The following is a 21,613-nucleotide window of genomic DNA, read 5'->3' on the forward strand; positions in this document are numbered from 1 at the left end:
TCTATATTTATAATTAATAGCAATCACATTTAGATGCCCCCTATCCAGAAATTATACCATTGTTAGATGATAAAGCCCAGGTTATATATTTTAAATATGATTATTTTAATAAATCCAGATCATTTTCTATATTTATAATTAATAGCAATCTCATTTAGATGCCCCCTATCCAGAAATTATATCATTGTTAGATGATGAAGCCCAGGTTTTATAATTTTTAACTATAATTTTTTTTAAAATATGAATGAAACATAATATTTTTAAATTTATAATATAAAATTTATAAGTTTTAATAGTTTGTTTGTAGAATGTTAATTAAATTTCTCTTCAAAATATAGCAAATGGAAAATATAGCCAATAGTTTTATTTTTGATAACCCAGAAGAAATATATAGAAATTTATCAACAAATAAAGAGGTTTATAATTTAAATAATATTTAATAATGTCTTTAAAGGGTAAAGATAATCATATTGTTATCCAATTAGAGTCAATTTATACAGATGAAGTAATCAGTTTAAATTATCTATACATTTTAAATTATACAGTTGCCAAACAAAGCTAAATTAACTCCTTTATCTCAATATAAAAATGAAGAAGATATTATTTCATTATATAAGGAAAAGAATCCTAATGATCCCTTTCATTTTTTTAAATGTAGAATGACTAAAAATATGATTGATTTTATAATTCAATTTGGCCCACTACAACCAAGTTCCAGTGAATCTAGTTATCCAAAAACTCATAACAGGTTGATTTAATGATATTGTTGCCAGTAGTAGTAGATTAAGTAGTTTGAGTTATATTTATTTAATTTTGTACTTTTTATTATAATAAATAAAATTTATTTCCAAAATATTATTTTATGAATATTTTAAAGAATAAGGACTTTTTATAACAAAGTATAATTATCTTTAGGGCTGTGCCGATCCACATATTTTTCACCGATCCGATCCGATATTGGTTCAAAACCGATCCGATACCGATCCGATATTTATATTAATTTTTCACCACCCCTCTTTGAACCAAATGTAATTAATAAATCAATATTTTTTATGCATAATTTAATTTTTTTATTTCAACAATAATTTTAAAAAAAATATATAATAATATATCCATTTTATGTTGGTTTATAAAATTGTAATATTTAATATATAAAATTATAATATTTTAGATTTTTTTAAATAAATATAAGAGCCTCTAGATTTTCAGGCGATAGGCTTCTACGATGAGGACTATCAATATCCCCTGCCGTACTGAAGGCAGACTCAGATAGACACTTGTTGCTGGAGGAGCCAAAAATTTACGTGCAAGTGTTGATAAAGTTGGATATTTACAGCATTAACTCTCCAATATTCAAGTGGATTCACTGGGGATATAATATCAATATCATCAATGTTATTCGAGTTTTCTAAATAAATAACACAAATATAAAATTAGCATTTATAAAATCGTGGGTTTCATACAAACCCAATCTTTTGTTGATTTTGAAAAATCACCCAAACAAATGGGTCAATCATAGCCCAACCAAGCAATATTTAAATTAATATGAAAAATATGTTGTTATACTTTCTATATATAGATTCTTTTAAATATTCCTTGATTTCTATTAGGTATGGCAGGTCATCATTTTTTACATTACTATCGATTTCATTTATTACTAGTTTTTCTTTGATTTTCAATTTATAAGCATCCCTTAAATTAAATTTGCATTTTTTAATGTTATGTGGAACATTTTTCTCATTGTCATTACCTAAGTTAACAATAAAATCTAAATTTATTTTAAAAAATATAAAACCTGGCGAATCTTTATTAGAAATTGGAAGTTAAACATTATCATCACCTTTAAAAAAAGACTCACATGCAGTCCTGAGCTTTTCTATGTATGATATGTTTTTTGGCAAAAAGAAATCCTTATATCGAGGATCAAGTAATGTTGCGACAACATAATTGTCATCATCATAAATATCAAAAAACCGAGTTGTTAATTGATTATTAGTGGTATTCTTCATAGTCTGCACACCTCTATCTGTGTCCCCATTAATTGTTAATTCACTTTTCAGAATTTCAACAAAGGGTATAACATTGCTAATTGAACATGATTCCGTACTTATTTCTTTTGTTACTCTCTGAATTGGTTCAAGAACATCAATTACCCTTTCTGCTAATTCCCACTCATATAATGAGAGATTTCCCAAATTAGGATTATCGATAATGAACAGCTGTACCGCCCTTTTTTGTTCTATCAATCTTTCGAGCATATAACAGGTAGAATCCCAACGGGTGGGCACATCCTGGATTAATTTGTGCTGGGCTAGACTTAATCGAATTTGGATTTCTTTGAGACAATTTTGTGCAATAGAAGAATGTTTAAAGTGTCCTACTATTTTTCTAACCCGGGCAAGCATGTCAATAATAGATCTCTGTGATAAAATTGCTGCCTGTGCAACCAATTGCAAACTATGTGCAAAACACGAAACGCTTTGAAATTTCCCATTTTTCATGGCCAAAGTTATATTGGGTGCATTATCTCTAATGATTAGGTGTATTTTATTTTTCTTTATATCCCAATAATTAATAATTTCATCTAAAATTTGAGCAATATTTATTGCTGTATGCGACTCATTAAATGTTTTAACATTTAGAACTCTATTAATTTGTTGAAAATTTTGGTTTATATAGTGGCATGTTAATGAGATGTGAGAATCGCCACCTGAATTTCTAGTCCATATATCTACCGTAAAGGATAAAAAAGAATCGTCAACCAAAATTTCTTTACGAATTTTTTCGGAGAGTTTTTCATATATATCCGGAATAACTCCTTGCGAAAAATACTTTCTATTGGGAATTTTGTAATTTGGACATAAATGATGTAAAAGCCTTTTAAAGCCTATATCCTCCAAGATTGAAATCGGCTGGTGGTCACACGCTATCATTTCCCCTATAAATTTAGAAATTATTATTGATTTAGGATCAGAATGTTTCCAAATATTAGTTTTATTAAGAATGGCTGATATTGTTGGCTGACTTTCAGGGCTCTTTTTTTTAAATTTGATTTGTTTTTTCTAATATTTCTCGTTCTTTTTGTGTTAGCTCTTCGAATTCCTTTTGATGGCAACGCTTCAGATGTTTCCTAATGTTAGTTGTATTGAACGAATTTTTCAGTATTCCTCTAGGTGAAATTAGAATTCCGCAGATGACGCATTTTGCAAAATTACCTTCATCTTTATCAAAATATTTTTATCAAAATATTTCCATAATTCAGAAACCATATTTAAAATAATTTTTATTTAAAGTATAAATAATAAAATTGGTGTTATTTTTTTAAAAAATTAAAAATAAATAAAACTTTGCGTGTTCCTTTCTATTTTTATAAAAAAACTTGTAAAATCTATTTAAAAAAATAAATAACATTTGCATTGTTTAAAAAAAAATTATTTATAAAATATTATTAATGTAAAATAGAAACTCGAAAAAATTTATTTTTTTTTAAAATATTTAAAAAAAAATTTTTTTATTAAAAAATAATAATTCAAAGTTTCATTACTCAAAAGTTTTATAAGAATTGCATTTTTAGAAAAAGGATCGGATCGGGGTTTTTACAGGTATCGGGCCGATCCGATATTTTTGAAAAACGCCAAATATCGGGACCGATCCGATCCGATATTTAATATCGGCACAGCCCTAATTATCTTATAATTAATATTTTAATTTGCACTAAATATCATATTTTACCTTATATATTATTAATTATTCAACAATTATATATATTAATATATTGCTTTTATATGTAGGAGCATGAAAGATATGTATTATAAAAAAATCAATAATAACAAATCATTTTCACAAAGGAAATGGCTATCCTATAGCTTTATTTTAGATAAAGTATTCTGTAACTTTTGTATTATGTTTGGAAATCATCAAGCAAGCATACAATGGACTCAAAAAGGTGCTGATAGCTGGAATAATTTAATTCGGGATATGGAGAGACATGAAGCATCCCCTGTTCATGCAAATTGTGAATATGCACAAATGGCATGGATTTCTCGGAAGCGTATTGATGACCATCTTTTATTCGACTGAGAAGAAATTATAACCCAAAATCGTTTTATTATCCATAATATAATTGATGCTATTGTATATTTAATACGAGGCAATGTTGCTTTTTGGAGAAGCAATTCTAATAATGGTAATTTTTCAAGGTTTATAACTTTGATCTCAAAAAATGTCCCAGTATTAAGGGCATATCTAGAGAAAAATAGTACTTCACGGGGAAAAAATGGCAATAAAATATTGAGACCACATATAAACTTCATATCCTATGGCCATGTAAAAAAATTAGCTGAGATAATGAAAATAAAAATATTGAATCAAATAATTAAGCAAATTGTGCCTTTAGCTTAATATTAGATGACACATATGATATTTCAAAAAAAGAATTTGTTGCCTTAATTATAAGGTATATTCAAGATTATCCACATCCAGTGGAAAGAATTATTAATATTTTTACAACTTCTGATACAACCGGAGAAAATATTAAAAATAATGTTTTGTCTAAGTTAAAAGCATTACATCTTCCACTAAAATACCTCATTGGTCAAAGTATGGATGGTGCCAATAATATGAGAGGTGTTAATAAGGGAGTACAGGCTCTAATATTAAAAGAGGCTCCTAAAGCAATTTATGTGTGGTGTCATGCTCATAGACTTAATTTAATTGTTATTCGTATATGTGCTCATGGAAATGAAATTAAAAACTCGATGGGAATTTTAGACTAACTCTATAATTTTATGAATGGAGTTAAACGTCAAGGGGTTTTTATGAAATTCCAGATGCAAAAGTCCAAAAAATCTCTAAAAAGAATAAAAAATACAACACGGTAAATGAATATAATTTTTCTAAGAAATTTATTTATTTTCAGAAATTGGGCCTCGTCTTTCAAACATTAGAAATTTTTTAAATGTTTATGAATATATTATAGCCTCATTGAATGAGCTAAGCAATTTTGATGACCCAATCACATCTTCAATTGCTGAGGGATTATTATCAAGAATAAAAAAATATGATTTTATTTTAAGCTTATTTATTTTGAAAATTATCTTAAAATGCACACACTAAACCTGCATTGAATTGCAGGCCATAGGAAATGATCTAGCTATGGTAAGTAAATTAATACAACATACAAAAAATAAATTTCAAAGATTAAGAGGTAAATTATTATCATATATTTAAATTATATTTTGTAATTAAGCTAATGGTGATAATATTTTCTCCAAATTACACCATGATGTTAAATCCTTTATGGATGAAAATAATATTATATCGGATATCTATAATTTTAGGTCAATATTCAAATTGGATCAAACAGAGTTTGATAATTATTTTGAACAACAAAAGGAGAAGTTAAGAAAAGTTTATTTTAAAAATAATATTTTATTTTTTAGATATAAAAACGATAATTTTTACCCAATAATTGATAATTAAACATTTAAATGAAAGATTTAATTATGATACACTTCATTTTTTAAATCAAATTTCTATATTTACTCCTGCTGGATTAGCAGACAATGAGTGTATAGAAATTTCCCAGATATCGGAAATTGCTGGTTTATATCATTTTGATCCACAGAAAATACTGGATGAATATTTCAATTACCAACTTTTATATTTAGATTCCTCATTAATTATTTATAGTAAAGATCTCATGAATATAAGGAAAAATGATACCTTATATGACGAAAGTAATTAATTTTAATAACAACATAATTTTAATATATGCTTACAGATGAAAACATAAATGATAATAAAACCAACAATACAAAAAAATGGCTAAAATATTCGTTTATATTACCATATAGATTATTAGCTAAATTAAATTCTTTTCCATGTTTAAAAAGATTATATAAATATTTGATAACTCTACCAACTACCTCATGCTCTGCTGAAAAAGCTATGAGTAAAGTTAAAATAGTTAAAACTCGCATAAGAAATAAAATTTCTGATAGCTTTTTAGAAAATTTATTATTAATATCTAGTGAAATTGATTATTTAGATACATTTAATACAGAGGATATTATTACAGATTTTGCACTGACTTCTAAAAGACTATCTAGTCTTTTAATCGCATAGTCCATATATTTATTTATATTAAACAGCAATAAATTTATGAATTTGTCATTATAATTTCCTTTTTTTTAATATTTAAATAAATTTATAAAATTAAAACTATTTTAAAACTTTAATTTACTAGTCCCTTTATAATAAGTCATTTTTAGGTAGCCTTTTGCTCCACATTTATTTATATTCATCATATTATTTTAAATATATTCAACATTAAAAAGTATTGTTACAATTATAATATATTTTTTTTAAATTTCGATCATTTTTATAATAATTATTCTTTATAATAATTCCCTATTTTCGATATAATACTATTTCAAGTGTTGATACTAGTATATAATAAATAATATATTGCAATGTTATATATGTGGTTGTTTTTTTTGTAATTAAATTGCGAAGTCATTTATTTTTGATGATAAATATTTTTTGTGATTAAATTGTTAAGTCATTCATTTTTGATTATTAATATTTTTGGTGATTATTTTGCGCAATCATTTTGTTAAAAAAAACATAATTATTATAAATATTTATTTTGTAGTTAATATAAGAGAAAAAAAACAAAATAAATCATTATTCTATTTTTCTTCCAAAATAATTTTTCTTTGAAACTATTCCGATCATTTTATAGTTTTCTTGTGTTGATTTTGAAAATTTAAGACGAGTTTAGTGAAAGAGGAAAATAATAGAAAGCGAAGGTAAGTTATTAATAAATAATATATAGGACTCTTCAACCGGTATAAACCTGAAAGCAATCATTTAATAAAACTAGTAGCCTTTTATTTAAGCATAAATTAATCATTATGTAATAATAACGCCGCCGAAGGTGGCGAAATTTTTAGGGGGGTAAATATATATTTTTGAGGGGGGTTTGCAGTGAATATGCTGTCATGTAGACGCTGGTTCCAGGCACCGGTTACTCCCGTTAAAAGTTGGATCAAAAAAGTAAAAATGAAGAGGTCCACTAAAAAAAAAAAATTCCAATTCAGAAATATTATTATTTTTTATAAATATTTAAAAAATATTTATATTCTTGAGGATCCTACATTATAGAAAGCTTGCCTAAATGGTTCTTCTCCAAATAATATACGTCTTTATTCGCATATATACTTATTATTTTGCTTAAGTAAAATAATTGCATATTTTTTATTTCTCATCGTTCCTGCTCAATAAAATTCGCTATTGAAAATATACTAATTTATATTATGGCCATAATTATTAATATTTATTTAATTCCTCCTCCCCCATACCTGTTGTAACTGTTGAAAAAAAAAAGAAATAAATGTAATTTAATACAGAAAATGTCAGTCATTTTCTGACAGGGGAATTAGTTTTTTCCTTGTGGATAAGTGGAAAACGTGATCATCACATGTTTTGATTTTTAAGGATTCCTTTGTTAGCTATTTTGGAGCGAAGATATTGGATTTAGTGGAGCAGATGTCAGCTGGGAGAAATGAAGAATGGACCTGTGGGAGTGAAGAACATGTGGGATAAATATGATTTATAATATTTATATATTTCTTTTTTAATGGATAGATAAATATGAATAAATGTGTTATGAAGAAATATGGATTGTTTTATGGATATGTTTTTACATGATATATATATATATATATATATATGATATTACAAACGCAAGAATTAATAAGTCATATTAGAAAATAAACTAATTTAAATAATACATAAAAATCACAAATAAGTAATGATAAATACTTATTAAAGATATTGAATAAAATAAAACTAGTATATTTTTTTTAGAGATGCCATTTAGCCATTTACTCCGAATATAAGCTATATTTAAAACAACAGAAAATAACCTGCAATTCTAATAAATCATTTGATTTTATTTTTTTTCTTATTTGCAAATTTTCAACTCCCATTAAATATACTACTCTCCCTTCCCTGTTTAAGCTATTAATAGGTAAAAACTAATATTAAAATCCCTGGTTATTATAATTAATTTATAAATATTTTATTAATTATTGCAAATAATTCTTATATGTGTTTGCTATGTTCTTCACAAATAAATAATAAACTGTATTTTATAAACTCATCTAATTTAATTGGTATTTATAATTTAAAAGGATCTTGTATTTAAGATACTCTAATTTAGTAAAAGATACAAGTATCTTTTATCTGTATCTTTTTGATATTTTGAAAAAGATACTAGTATCTGTATCTAAGATTCATTTTTTTATAAAGAATCTGTATCTGTATCTAGATTCTTTTTCTGGAGGACCTGCCCAACTCTGCCAGTTAGAGTATATTAAATCCTTTTCGTGAGGTCTAGCATAGAATTTAATTATTTTGATGCTATTCATTTTGATAGAATAAAAATTTCAGTTTTCTGACGAGGATCGTGGAGTCAGCAACCTCTGTATTCGTCGATATGACTTGAATATATGTATAAACCTCATCAGGTTGGTTGAAAGAACGGCGTACTTGCCAATGGCTCTTGATCTTAACAAATTCCAAATCCTTTCGAAATGTATCAAAATGTTTTCGCTCAATTCAATAATCACTAATTCACCTACCAGATTTCCTAATTAATAAATAAAAACCAGTTATAAGCGAAATAACTACAGAGTCTTAAATATCGAATTTTAAAATTACGATTCAAATGTTAATTGGGTCCGAAATTATACCTGATTCAAAATACTTTTTAATTTTAACATTCTGATATTTATATTATTTTCAGTTTATTTAATAGATGTTTAGCAATATATATTTTGTTATTACATTTATAAGTAATAAAATAGCCCCCCCCCCTCTTGTTTGTGCCGCCATTGCCCAAACCTATATTTATAATAAAAAAGAGAGTTTTACAATCAAATCTATATGAGGAAAATTAACAAGGCTATAAATTATTGAATCTTTCATACATAGACCTGTTTAGAAAGGGCAGAAAGAATAGATATTTATTTTGTTTTATCTGCTCCAATTTGTCTGCAAATATCTTTATAAATCTGACAGGTCATATAACGTCGTCAGTCCAATGATATATATCATTGCGTCAGTCTCTGATTTTAGTAATAATCTCCTATAGTTGTTCAGGATTGTTTCTTACTATATTATTTTATTGGACGTACATACCAACTGCATTGTTATCAACTTTTCATTCAAATAGCATTTTATTTTTCAAGAAATTTTATATGAAATATAATATGAATATTGGTTAAACACTCAAAAAATTGGAAATAAACTTATAAAATATAAAAGAATGATATTGATATTATATCCTATTTTAATGGGTAAACCATTGATGTAAGTTTTAGAATTATTTAATTTATATGATATAATTATCTAATAAATTTGGCATGATATTTGTAAAATGTAAAATAAAACTACTAGTTCAAGATCTATCTATTATTTTAAACATAAGTCTTAAAAATTATTTATCTCAATATTGATATCCACTCTAAATTTATTGCCCTTTTCAACAATGGTTTTGTTATAATCATTTATAATTTTTTAAATACTTTATTTAAAAGATATTTATTATGCTATTATCTTAAGATTTATTGAAAGTGTATCAGAAACCTGTAAGAGGCCATAAAATAAAAGGATTTGACTGGGCCATTTTAGAAAATAAATTTAAATTATATCAATTATACTGTTGAAAAATCATATAATGGAAAGTTTAATATTCATATATAATTATTTTTTTAATATGTAAATTTTTTGCATAAGCTAAAATTATTCAAAATGATGAAAATCTTAAGGCTGGGCAATAAAATGATCAAAAATAATAATTTGAGCCAGACCACAGAAATCTAGGGCTGGGCCTAAAATTTTGACCTCTGTAGGTCTTTGAATTATATGAAATGTGTTGGTCAATAATCCTCTTTACAAGACATTGTTAAAATAGACTTGAAATATTTAACCCCGGAGAGATTAGGTGGTGTGGCACATGTTTTTTAAAATCTATATAAAAATAAATTGGGTTGATACTGGGTTTTAATAAGTTTTCTTATGATTACCCAAAGGTATTTTGTGCAAAATTTCATATTATTTTATATGCCATTATTTGAGATATTAGTATTTTTTGAGTTTTCTTAAAAATCTGCAAAGCCTGCCCTGCTAACCTGGTCAGGAAGATTTTTTAAAATTTATAATTATAGCTAGGGTTGACCAAGCAATTTGTACATACAAGATGTTGGGCTAGATAATTTGTACAAAAATAAATAAGGTAGGACCTTACAAATCTTTAATTTTTTTAAACATTTTAATAGGCCGCATTAGAATTTTAATATATTTTTTTAATTTCAAGTGAATATTTTGATTAATACTATTTAAAAAAAATTACAATATACTTATTTCTTTGTATTTTAAGAGCCGTTTAATTAAAATACTAAATTTGCAAATAATATAATAGATTCAAAAATTAAATAATTATTTTATTTATGATTTCATCCAATTACATATGCACAATTTAGATATCAAAAACAATTGATTTATATAATAGTTGTTGTAAAAAGAAATTAATAGATATAGAGGAGAGATAAACATCATAATTGATATTGGGAAAAATTAGATATAGATATTAAAAATATGATGGCCAGAAAATTTGTACAAATATATTTTACATGTCAGGGCTAACTTTTTTTAAAATTTAATCGGCCAGACCTAGACATGTGCACCAACAGCATTATCGGCGGCATTGTTTCTTTTTTTTTAAACTGGCTGGCGGTGGCGAATCATTTAGATGCTGCCACAAAATCGGAGGCGGTGCGGTGGTGTCAAATATCTTTCTAACTTAAATTTTTTAAGTAAAATTATAAATTCTTTGGAAACACTTTTAAAATAAAATTTATACTTTATAATGTTTATCACTATAATTTAATGATTTTATTAATTTATAATTACCATGTATAAATATTATTTTATTTAGATTTATAGGACATAATAATGATCTTTTAGAGTTCAGAGTGATCCCAGCTTTGGAAAATACACGCTCGCTGGATGTGCTCATAGCTGGAACACACAGGGCCTTTCTAGCTAATATTGAAAGTTTAGAAAGATTCAATGCTCTTATCCAAAAATCTAAGACATCTCTAATTGCAAAAATAATGAATAACACTCTTTTTCTAGACTACTTAAATAATCTTGTTGTTACAGATTATTGTTATGAATAGATGAATGTTTCATAGCCAATGACTTAAGATAATCGAATTCTGAGGCAATTTTCATTTCACATCGGTTAATTTGTCCGTGTAAGGCAACAGAGAGGTAGCGTGATGACATAAAAAATGCACCAGAGTAATATTTTTTTCCTTTATTACCATATTTATAGATTGAAAACGAGGATCCAAAAGTGCTCTTAACACCTAAGTAAAAAAATAAAACAAAGATAAATAATATAAAAAAAATAATTCATGTGTTTTAAAATACTAACTTAAGATCGGTTATTGGTAATCTATGATCAAATTTAGTAAGCATATTTTGTTTAAGGGATGCTATAGGAGGACTATCAAATTCTTTTACAATTAAATGATTTTTAATTTCACTACGAAGTAATGAGTATAAATTTATAGTAACTCCTTTTTGAACGGATAAAATTTAACAGTTTTTTTTGAAGGTTTTAAGAAAATTTAAAAGTTCATGCACCAAGTCCAAATGGGAGTTAAATAATTTGAGATCCGGTTTCTCTACTTTCTAGCATTATTAAAATACTATGCCAACCTGTAGGCACATTTAATTTTAAAGTATTATGTTTTTTCTCTTATGATTTTTGATTTGCACTATCATCAGTAAACCCAAAACGATCTTCATAAAAAGGATCATTATCATCCAAATCTATAATATCCAATGTAAATGATATCGATTCAAAATATTTCCTATTATCGATATCGTTTATATTTTCAAAATCCGTATTTATTTTAATTTTAAGGCAACTATAATTTCTCTCACTTTTTAAGAGATTTTCTATTTTATTAACTTTTTTATTCCATCGACTGTCACTAGATTTTATAATCATGCCCTAAACGCAAATGATGGTCATATTCTCCTAGACACTTTTCTTTACATTGGGTCCTGCATCCTATTTGAATTTTCTTGGACCCTAAATCAAATTCATTTTTAACTTTTTTATCTCGGAAATAATAGTTTGAGCAGTATGTTTTTAATGTATAAAATACAATATTAAAATTATTATCTATCTCGTGAAATGTATAAGTAATATAATTTCGCTGTCTATATTGGTCCACATATCAAAAGTTATAGCACAAAATTTTGGACCTATATTAATTTGTTGACATATGTATGCTTTTGATAAATACACATCATCTTATCCACTCCGGCTTAATGTTGTTCTAATCTTTTGGATCTAAAATATTGTCATATTTCTGCATGTAAAAAGTTAATAATAAAAACATTATGCCTTAAAAAATTCTAAATGTGGGATGAGATCAGTTTTATTTAAATATTATAAAATAATTAGATATTTTAACAGTTAAAATTAGGGGTGTACTGATACCACTTTTTGGAGGCCTATCCGATCCCATATTCCAGATATTAAATTGATATCGACCGATAACCGATCCGATATCATATCTAATTTTGTATTCTGTAAAGATACCAATGGTTTTAATTTGTAATATACTTTTTATTAGTATAACATCTATAATATAATTATACCATAACTTATGTCATTTAAATATATTATAATGATCAGTTATAGTTTATATTCAATTCTATTGCCTAAAAGTATATAAAATATTTTTATTATAAATCACTTTTATATAATAAGTAACAACATTAATCTATATACATAATAAGTAATAAACAAATATGATGTGAAATTTAAATAAATATTTAAAATAATATTTGACATTAATATATCGAAGATTTTTTTTTAGAAATATCAAAATTTCCAATTTATCAGAAATCAGCCTGCGGCGATGGTAACCGTCAATATCACCAGCTTCACTAAAAACAGATTCTGAAGAGATTATCGCACACTTTTATATACAGAATGCGCAAAAAAATAACAATATGGCAAAATGTTTATTAATTAATTATTATTATTAAAAATATGGATTTCGATTTTATTTATAAGAATAAATGATTTTAGATATAACTTTTTTTTAAAATTTATAACATTTTATTTTTGTCAAGGACGCCATTTTATATCGGATCGGCAAATTTTATAATAGTGGCCGATAACCGATATTTTATAATAGGTAAAATATCGACCCGATCCGATAAAAATATCGGTACATCCTTAGTTAAAATAAAAATTAAGATTGCCCTATAAAAAATTTATAATGAATTTACAAATAACCTTTAGAAAATCTTTTCAATATTATTTAAAGAAAAAACGGCATTAAATCCTTGCAACACATGTGAACTACCAGAATTCATTTTTTATCTTTTATAGCGTCAGTTGTATCTTTTACAATGGGTTTGAAAAATAATTTAAAATTTTGTTTAGATATTTCTTTTTTTGTCAAGTTAATTTATTATGTTTGATGTGCTGATATTTTTTGAAAAATATTTGATTGGAAAACTAATTTAAAATTCACAAATATTTTAAAAATAATTAAAAAATTTACTCTAAAAATAAATAATTATTTTTATCCTCACCATTTATAAGGTGCTATTTCCAAGCATATATTACAATAGACTTTATCTGCAGTAACACTTCTCTTATTATTTGTGCCAGTATTAAGGATCTAAAATGTTTCCATGCAAAAGAAGGTTTTACTTGCAAGGATATATTGTATTTTATTACAGGATATTGCAAAGCTGCATCCATAATTGTTTTAGTCCTGCTATGTTTATATATGTTATAATTGCAATAAAATAAAAATCATTCATTAAAATTTCCTTTTATGATAAAAAATAAATTTTATATGATGAGTTGTAGATTGCATTAAGAAAATATTGTCTAACTCCTTATATAATAATTGATGGTTTATACAAAATATTTGAAACATCAAAAATTAAAAGAATAAAATATATAATGATATTTCTATACCTTTTCTGTAAATTACTAGCCTAATAATATTTTATCTAGCACATTGGTCACAGACCTGCCCAAATTGTGCGAACGTGTATTATATGGATTGTAAATCAAATGTTTTTATAGCAAATAATATTTATTAATTTTAAAAAATAAAATCACATTTTTTAATAATTCAAAAAATATTTAATATGATTTTTCTTCTAATTACAATTCATAAATAACATATAAAATAATTATTTTTAATAATAAAAATAAAATTATGTATCACGCCACCTTTTTGGCGGCGTCAGCATCGGTCAAAAATCACCGGCTGCACACATATCTAGCCAGGACTATTTGTAAAATTTTAATAGGCTGGGTTAATTTAAAAAAAATTATAATGGGTAAGGCTGAACTGGATAAAAAATTTTTACCGGCTGAGCAACCTGTGCAAAAATTTCACAGGCTGGATTTGCATATCTCTACTCTCATTTAAATATACTATGTGTCTGAAATATATTTTACATGTATTTAAATTTTATATGAAAATAAATTTAAATTCCAAATATGATTTTTTGTAGGAAAGCATAATTAATAGACATTGAATTAATTGAAACAAAAAAGATAACATAAGTTTTATAGTCAAATAAAATGTAAATTTTTTTGATTTCCAGGTTCATAATGGCTAACTAGCATTACCATCAGTTTTAAATTACAATTTATAATACCCCAATATTTAAAAAAAATCAGTAATTTAAATCAATATTTAATGTAATAAAGATAAAGACTTGGATTATTCTAGAATTATATGATTTTATATGAAAAATACTAAATTGTAGTAGTAATTACTTGTTAGATAAAAAAAATTACTTGATTTATTTTGATTTTCATTATTACAATTTTTAACATTATATATAAAATTTGTATAATTTTAATTGGAATGCAATGGGAAATTATTTAATATTCTAAATATAAAACACTAATATTATATTTATTTTATTATGTCGATATTGTAGTGCCATCTTTTTTTCTTTGCAATAAAAAATATAATTTTTGTTAATTTATAAATAATTTTAATAATAATAAATTTACAATCGTAAGTATTATTTGTGTCATCAACATTGGTATTTAAATTTAATTGTTTAAAAGAAAGTTTTTATAAATAATTCCTAAGTTTGGAAAACACTCTAAATGATGAAAATACTCTCTCCACTGAAGCTGTTTATTGTTTTACTATGATTCTATCTTGAATTGAATCTTACTAACCATTCAAATGTGTTAAACTTTATTATTTCATTTGAAAACATATTTTTACGGATTATTTGTAGCTTTAAATTTTACCATGATGAATAAGAGATTAGTATTAAGATAAAATTTTCCACATTCCATTGTTACCTCGGTCTCATTGTTTGTTAAATTTGGACTATATTTCAGGGTTAAAAGATGTGATAAGAAATGTGTCGGTTAAAGTAATTATAATAACGTTTGTCTTCAGGATGGTAGGCTACAAAAACAACTATATAATAATTAAATAATAAACTAATTTAGATATATTTTAATCTTTTTTTAATTTCAAATAACAAAATTTTATAAATGATTAGATTGGTTGTTTAATTTGTGTAATATTATGTTATAAACAATTGATTTATCTTAGAAAAAAGGTTAATTAAAATATGTTTATCATAATATAATTTAAAAATTAATCACTAATAGAAAAAGGGAGGAGAGGGAGAGTTCTAAAGTGTTTGATTTTTGGAACTTACTGAACCAATTACATCTTATATGCTCTGTCCTAAAAAATATTCACTTTAAAAGAATGAATTAATTTAATTTATCACAATTTCAGTCTTGTTAAATTAGCACTAATTTTTGTTGTAGGTTTAGTGATAGCGTGTTACTTTTTTGAAAATTTTTTTTCCTTCGAAACTTTCCTTTATTGCGCTAGTTTTGAGAGTAGTGTATAACAACGCTGATAAGTGTATCATGGCCTATTAAAATTTTCACATTTTTCTTTAGAAAAATATACTCATTAATTTAGTATTTTTTTTATTGAAAATATTATATTACCCTTGTATACATAATTTTCAGAGTTGTTAAAATATCTAGATATAAAAATGTGGTATCTGTATCTAGATAGATTTTTGATTAAAGTATCTGTATCTAGATATTATTTTAGAGGTATCTGTATCTGTTTTTAGATACTCTTTAAGATACATTTTGATATACTTTTATTTAACGCTTTTTTATATTATAAATAAAAATACTTGAATGTAAAATTTATTTTATTTCATATGAGCATATAACTTAATATTAATATATACATTAAAAAATTATATATATATGTAAAATATTAAAACTTATATATAAAAAAGAATATATAAATATTAATTAAATATTATGTCCGGGTTATCAATAACAAGCAAATTCTGATATTACAATCCATCTCAAGGAATTTTTATTTTTAATTGCAATGGAATTGGTATTTTTATTTATTTTATTCTATTATATTAATTTTTAAGATTAATATTGATGACGAAAATGACGACATTCCATGGCCAATTTATAGACCATATTTTAAAATAATATCTCAAAATAAAGAAAACAAATATCTGTTAGCAAAATGTTTGCCATGTCTACCAAAAAATATACAAATTTCAGTTAGCATTACCTCAACTTGCAACATTGTAAAACATTTAAGGGTATAGATACTAAATAAATGTTTACAATTTTAAATTTTAAGAGAAAACATCAAACACTCTTAATCCAAATAAAAAAGGGGAAGGAGAAAAAATCTATTAAAGGAAATATTGGACAAGGCTCATCGTCCATTGATTTTTTTCCCAAGAGACCTCAGACTTTAATCCAAACCACTAGATGATTTAATAACTGATTTTATTATAGGTAGCATTCAGCCATTTTTAGTTGTTGAAAATCCATCATTTATAAAAATGATCAAAACATTAGCTCCACAAAAAAATATTATATAATTTGCAGATAGACAGTGGTTGCTAGAATTTCCCAAAGATGGGAGAATGAAAAGAAAGAAATCATTAAAAGTCTAATAGAACCATCGTTAATATGCACAATAGGAGATTGTTGGAGTGCCTTCGCCGGTATAGCTAACATTTAAATTTGTATAATAATTTAATTACAAACAAATTAAACTGTTTTAAGAAATGTTAATTTTTAGTTCATACATAGGAGTCAGTTCACAGCTTATTAGTGTGCAACTATTTCCCAGCTCATTATTTAATTGAAAAATTTTAAACAAATGAACCTGAAATTTTGTTTACCACTCTTAAATGCCTTACTTAAAGGGATTGAAGATAGGTAAATTAATCAATATTTAATAATTCTAGGTTTATTGGGACAATTTTTGAAGATGAAAATATTTTGGCAACTATGCTTCATCCTTTTTTTAAACTAGATTGGACATGGTTGCAAATGGATGAAAATTTTAATAAAAAAAACAATTAATACAAAGATTAGTTGAGGAATTATCAAATATTTATATTAATCATATATTATATTAATATCTAAAAATCATTATTTTAGTTATATTTTGATAAATGTGATATCGAGTCAATAAATTTTTTAGATCATTTCATGAATTTTCACAATAGAATCCTAATTTAGGTTTATTCAAACCTTATCTAAGAGTATAATAAAAAATGTATCTGTACCTAGATACATTTTAACTTGTATCTGTATCAAGACTTTTTAGAAGCTGTATCTGTATCTAAAATTTTTCGACTATGTATCTGTATCTAGATCCATTTAAAAAGTATCTTTTAACAACTGATAATTTTATATAAAAAAATATTTAACATTTGACTAGGGATATAAATTTCCCTGGAAACTATAATTGAGGGAAATTTGGGGGGGAAAAACGGGAAATTTCCTTTAAAAAATTATTTTACAGGTCAATATTGATTTTTTCCCCCATGTTTTATTAAATATATTTAGACTATTAATATTATTAAAACAAATAAGATTTAATTTAAATTATTTCATTTGTTTTCTTTTGAAGATAAAAACGATTCCAGATCTTTAAAATCGAGCAATTTGCCATTTATCTTTCAAAATCTAAATCTAGATATCCAGAAAACCGGTTTAATTACATCGAACCCTTTATAAACTTTATTGTCTTTAAATTCTGGGTCAAGTATATGAAGAGGTTAATGTATGTCGCAGCAATAAAAATTATTTCCGTTTTTGAATAAATGCTTAAGGAAATAAATTTGATCTATCCGCTTCTACTACCTCTATTTGTGCTTAAGATCATTTAAAAATCTTCATTATCAAGAAGATTAAGTATATCTATGAAAATATGGGGTATCCTCAAAATATTTTTATTTTTTAACAGACTATTAATTATTAAAATTATACTATCCAGCGAATTGGGCTAAGCAACTTAAATGAAACAATTCTATTTTTATCTTTAAATAGTTGTTTTTACTTAAATGTGTAAAAGAATGTTGAATTTTACATATATAATACCTTGAAATTTACTAAAAAAATTGGCTATATTTTATTTGCTAGATTCTTTAAACGCAAATTAAGTCCATGAAATGCAGACCCATTGCATTCGATAATTGGCTATTTATTTCTCACAAATGTTCAGGCTTTCTTCATTACTTGCATTATCCTTTATTATTATGTTAATTTTTATGTTTCTTATCTCTTAAATTACTTTAATAAGTTATCTAATATATATTCTCATATGCTTATTGGTCTCTGTTTCAGTTAATTTATAGAAAATGGGACTTGGGATCGCTATAGAATCAAGAAGAAATAAATATTTTATTGATTATTTGATCTAAAAAACATAAAATAAAAATTGAGGAAACTATAGGGAAAATTTCCCTTATGTTACATCCCTACATTTCACAGGGGTTTCTAAAGAAGGTATTGGGGAAGGGAAGTTAGCATTTCGATTCATTGGAAGAAATAAAATAACTAAAAATATAGAGGAGCCTTATATTAACTGAAAAAAAATCCCTTCCCCAACTCAACTACTTTATAATAAACTCTTTTATGTCAAATTAGTGATCGGCATCGGGTCTAATTTTTCAAGCCCGGTCTGAAATTTTTTTAAAAAATTTTGTCCGGCTCAGTACGATCCAAACAAAATTTTTTTATTTACCCGAAAAGCCCGACCCGAAATGAAAATTATTTGCCCGCCCGGTCCGGCCCGAATTTATTTAAATATTAAATATTTTACAAATAAAAATATTAGCGCTTTGTTTCTTTCAAGAATTTTAAAATATATCAATTTATTTGTCAGAATGAAATGATATAATATTTTAGAATTTAAGCCTGACCCGGCCCGAAATTTTTTAAAAAATATTAGGCCCGAAACGATTTTTCCGTGATTTGCACATCTCTATGTCATATAAATTTATGACCTATTTAAAATTACTTTAAAAGAAATAGATATGCCTCAATCTCGACCTGCACCATCTCTTAGCGCCTGCTTATAATGAATAACGTCAAGAACGGGCCAGGCTCCGTCTCCCGCCCCAAAATGGTTCGTCAGTCCTCAATCAAGAACCCTTTACCCTCCATGATGCAGCCGCCATCTCTTCATCTGGGGGCAGTGGTTGGGGGCGCGCGCTATCCCCGAGTTGCCATGGTCGGGAGTGGATCTGGTGGGGGAAGCAATAAGACTACTGCCCCACCTCCTACTTACACAGGTGAGAAGCGGGCCCGCATGGTGGCTAAAACTAATCGGAAGTGGGTTAGGATCGCCACTGTAATGGTTTATACTCTGGCGGTCAGTCTTGCTGCCATCATATTAGCTCTCTATTACACGCTCGTATGGGATCCGTACAACGTTAGAAATTATCAACAATCATCGTCTTCATCGCTATTGTCCCAGTCGAATCACCTTCCCCTCTTCAATTTTTCCTATTTCAAAAGCGGGGCAAACGAGTCTAACCCACTTACTGATAAGAAAGATTCTTCTTATTCCTCTCAATCGACACATTTTTCGAAAACAAATAGCACCATTATAAATAAGTCAGCTGATGTTATTTGAATATGATAGAACACTGTGTGAATTGGAACATAGAATTTTAACCTTTATTTGCTCTCTTATTAATTTCTTTTTTAAACATTTAAATTGTAAAATAGATAACTGCTACAAAGATGTCCTATATTTACTAAAAAGATTATATTTACGGTGCCAGGCGTTATTTGAATATTTGACATTTACATTTCGTGCAATATTAAAAATCCAAAAACATTTATAATATAATATAAATTCTCCACTTTTTAAGAATTAATCATTTAATTGTAATATTTATATTATATAATTTTTTTGAATAAATTTATTTCATATAATGCTCATTTATAAATTGTGAGGTAGCGCAATGTAAACTAATCTTTTCGTCAATATATTTTAAAGTTTTAATCTAAAATATTTTTATACTTTTTTGAAAATCAAATCATCATGTAATTATAATATAATAACAATAAAATATTTTAAAAAAATAATCATACATTTTCATAAATTTTACGAATTTCTATACAACTTTTTTGGCCGATACCTGCTATCTATACCGAAATTTTTTCAAAATTATTATATTTATTTGGTTATAATTAATTTATAAAAATAATATAATTAAAGGTGATAGAAAAAAAATTAACAGCACCTTCTTTCTTTCCTATTGATTTTTTAATTTTTTTAAAAAGGTTTTTTAACTAAAAAATATCATGTACGAGGGTTAATTATAATTTACAAATAGTGTTGTTAAAAAGTCGAATTCACCCGACTCAGAGTCGTTAGTCGAATTAGTTGACTAACTCAAGCCGCGAAATCAAGTCTAATAATCGAGAACACGAGTTTTCAATTTGAGTCGCAAACTAGAGTTATACGACTAGAGGACTAATATTTTGAATATTATTGAATCATTTAACAAACAACATTTCCTTGACTAGAGGACGAGTATTTCAAATTAGTTATTAATTAACAAAACATTTATTTTTACTTTAGATTTCCAACTAGAATTGAGAGGACAAGTAGTTCTTATAAACTCGAATCATCAACTTGAGGACAATTATTTCAAATTAGTATATTATTAATTAATAAAACATTTGTTCTGTTTTTTAAATATTTTTTTACTTTAGACTTCCAATTTAAGTCGTGTATACGAGTTATATACATGAGTCGACTAGAGGGCGAGTAGAATATTAGGTGGGGAAGATCGGGGGAAAATTGAATTTAGTCTAGGATTTTTTATAATATTTAAGGCTTTTATCTTATTTGTGAATAAACTTTATAACAATTTAATATAAACCTACACTATATCCCAGCAAGATGTTTAATTATCTTAGTGGGGGGGGGGGGGGTTATTACTTAAAACCTATTCTTACTGTGATGTATTATATAATTGCCGGCTTTTTTTGGATGAACCAGAGCTCTAGGATGTTCAGACAAACCTTGGCTTTATTATGGACTTTGGATAATTTTTTATTCCACAAAATTAATTTATTTAGCTCACTATTATAAATAAAAATTATATTTAGTAACTTAAACATAAGGGTGCTAAC

At 25.7% G+C, this 21,613-nt stretch overlaps 2 protein-coding genes across 3 annotated transcripts; one reads left to right on the top strand and one right to left on the bottom strand.

Moving 5' to 3' along the window:
• Positions 1–1,265: 1,265 nt before the first annotated feature.
• Positions 1,266–3,221, bottom strand: LOC135928429 (zinc finger BED domain-containing protein 4-like). The gene is made up of 4 exons (XM_065464893.1): positions 3,216–3,221; positions 1,859–3,035; positions 1,640–1,750; positions 1,266–1,408 (listed from the first exon to the last, which is right to left on the bottom strand). Exons 1-4 carry the CDS (start codon positions 3,219–3,221, stop codon positions 1,266–1,268), a joined length of 1,437 nt encoding a protein of 478 aa, XP_065320965.1.
• A 5,959-nt stretch (positions 3,222–9,180) lies between these two features.
• LOC135931735 (uncharacterized) lies at positions 9,181–20,348 on the top strand. Of its 2 annotated transcripts, none has more exons than XM_065469011.1 (2): positions 9,181–9,378; positions 19,496–20,348. In XM_065469011.1, exon 2 carries the CDS (start codon positions 19,542–19,544, stop codon positions 20,097–20,099), a length of 558 nt encoding a protein of 185 aa, XP_065325083.1. In that variant the 5' UTR covers positions 9,181–9,378; positions 19,496–19,541; the 3' UTR covers positions 20,100–20,348. The 2 variants fall into 2 exon arrangements, with proteins under 2 accessions (XP_065325083.1, XP_065325082.1); XM_065469010.1 differs by having other exon boundaries at positions 9,183–9,378; positions 19,490–20,343.
• The last annotated feature ends 1,265 nt before the right edge of the window (positions 20,349–21,613 follow it).

This window comes from Gordionus sp. m RMFG-2023, chromosome 1, assembly GCF_954871325.1.
Source record: "Gordionus sp. m RMFG-2023 chromosome 1, tfGorSpeb1-WG-v2, whole genome shotgun sequence".
Taxonomy (NCBI): domain Eukaryota; kingdom Metazoa; phylum Nematomorpha; class Gordioida; order Chordodea; family Parachordodidae; genus Gordionus; species Gordionus sp. m RMFG-2023.

Excerpts from the sequence above, each read along its gene's own strand:
- LOC135931735 (XM_065469011.1), top strand. The coding sequence starts at position 19,542 with ATGAATAACGTCAAGAACGGGCCAGGCTCCGTCTCCCGCCCCAAAATG.
- LOC135928429 (XM_065464893.1), bottom strand. Across the intron at positions 1,751-1,858 it reads AGAAAAGCTCAGGACTGCAT|GTAATGACAATGAGAAAAAT; the intron begins GTGAGTCTTTTT and ends TTGTTAACTTAG. Across the intron at positions 1,409-1,639 it reads AGTAATAAATGAAATCGATA|AAAACTCGAATAACATTGAT; the intron begins GTAATGTAAAAA and ends TTATTTATTTAG.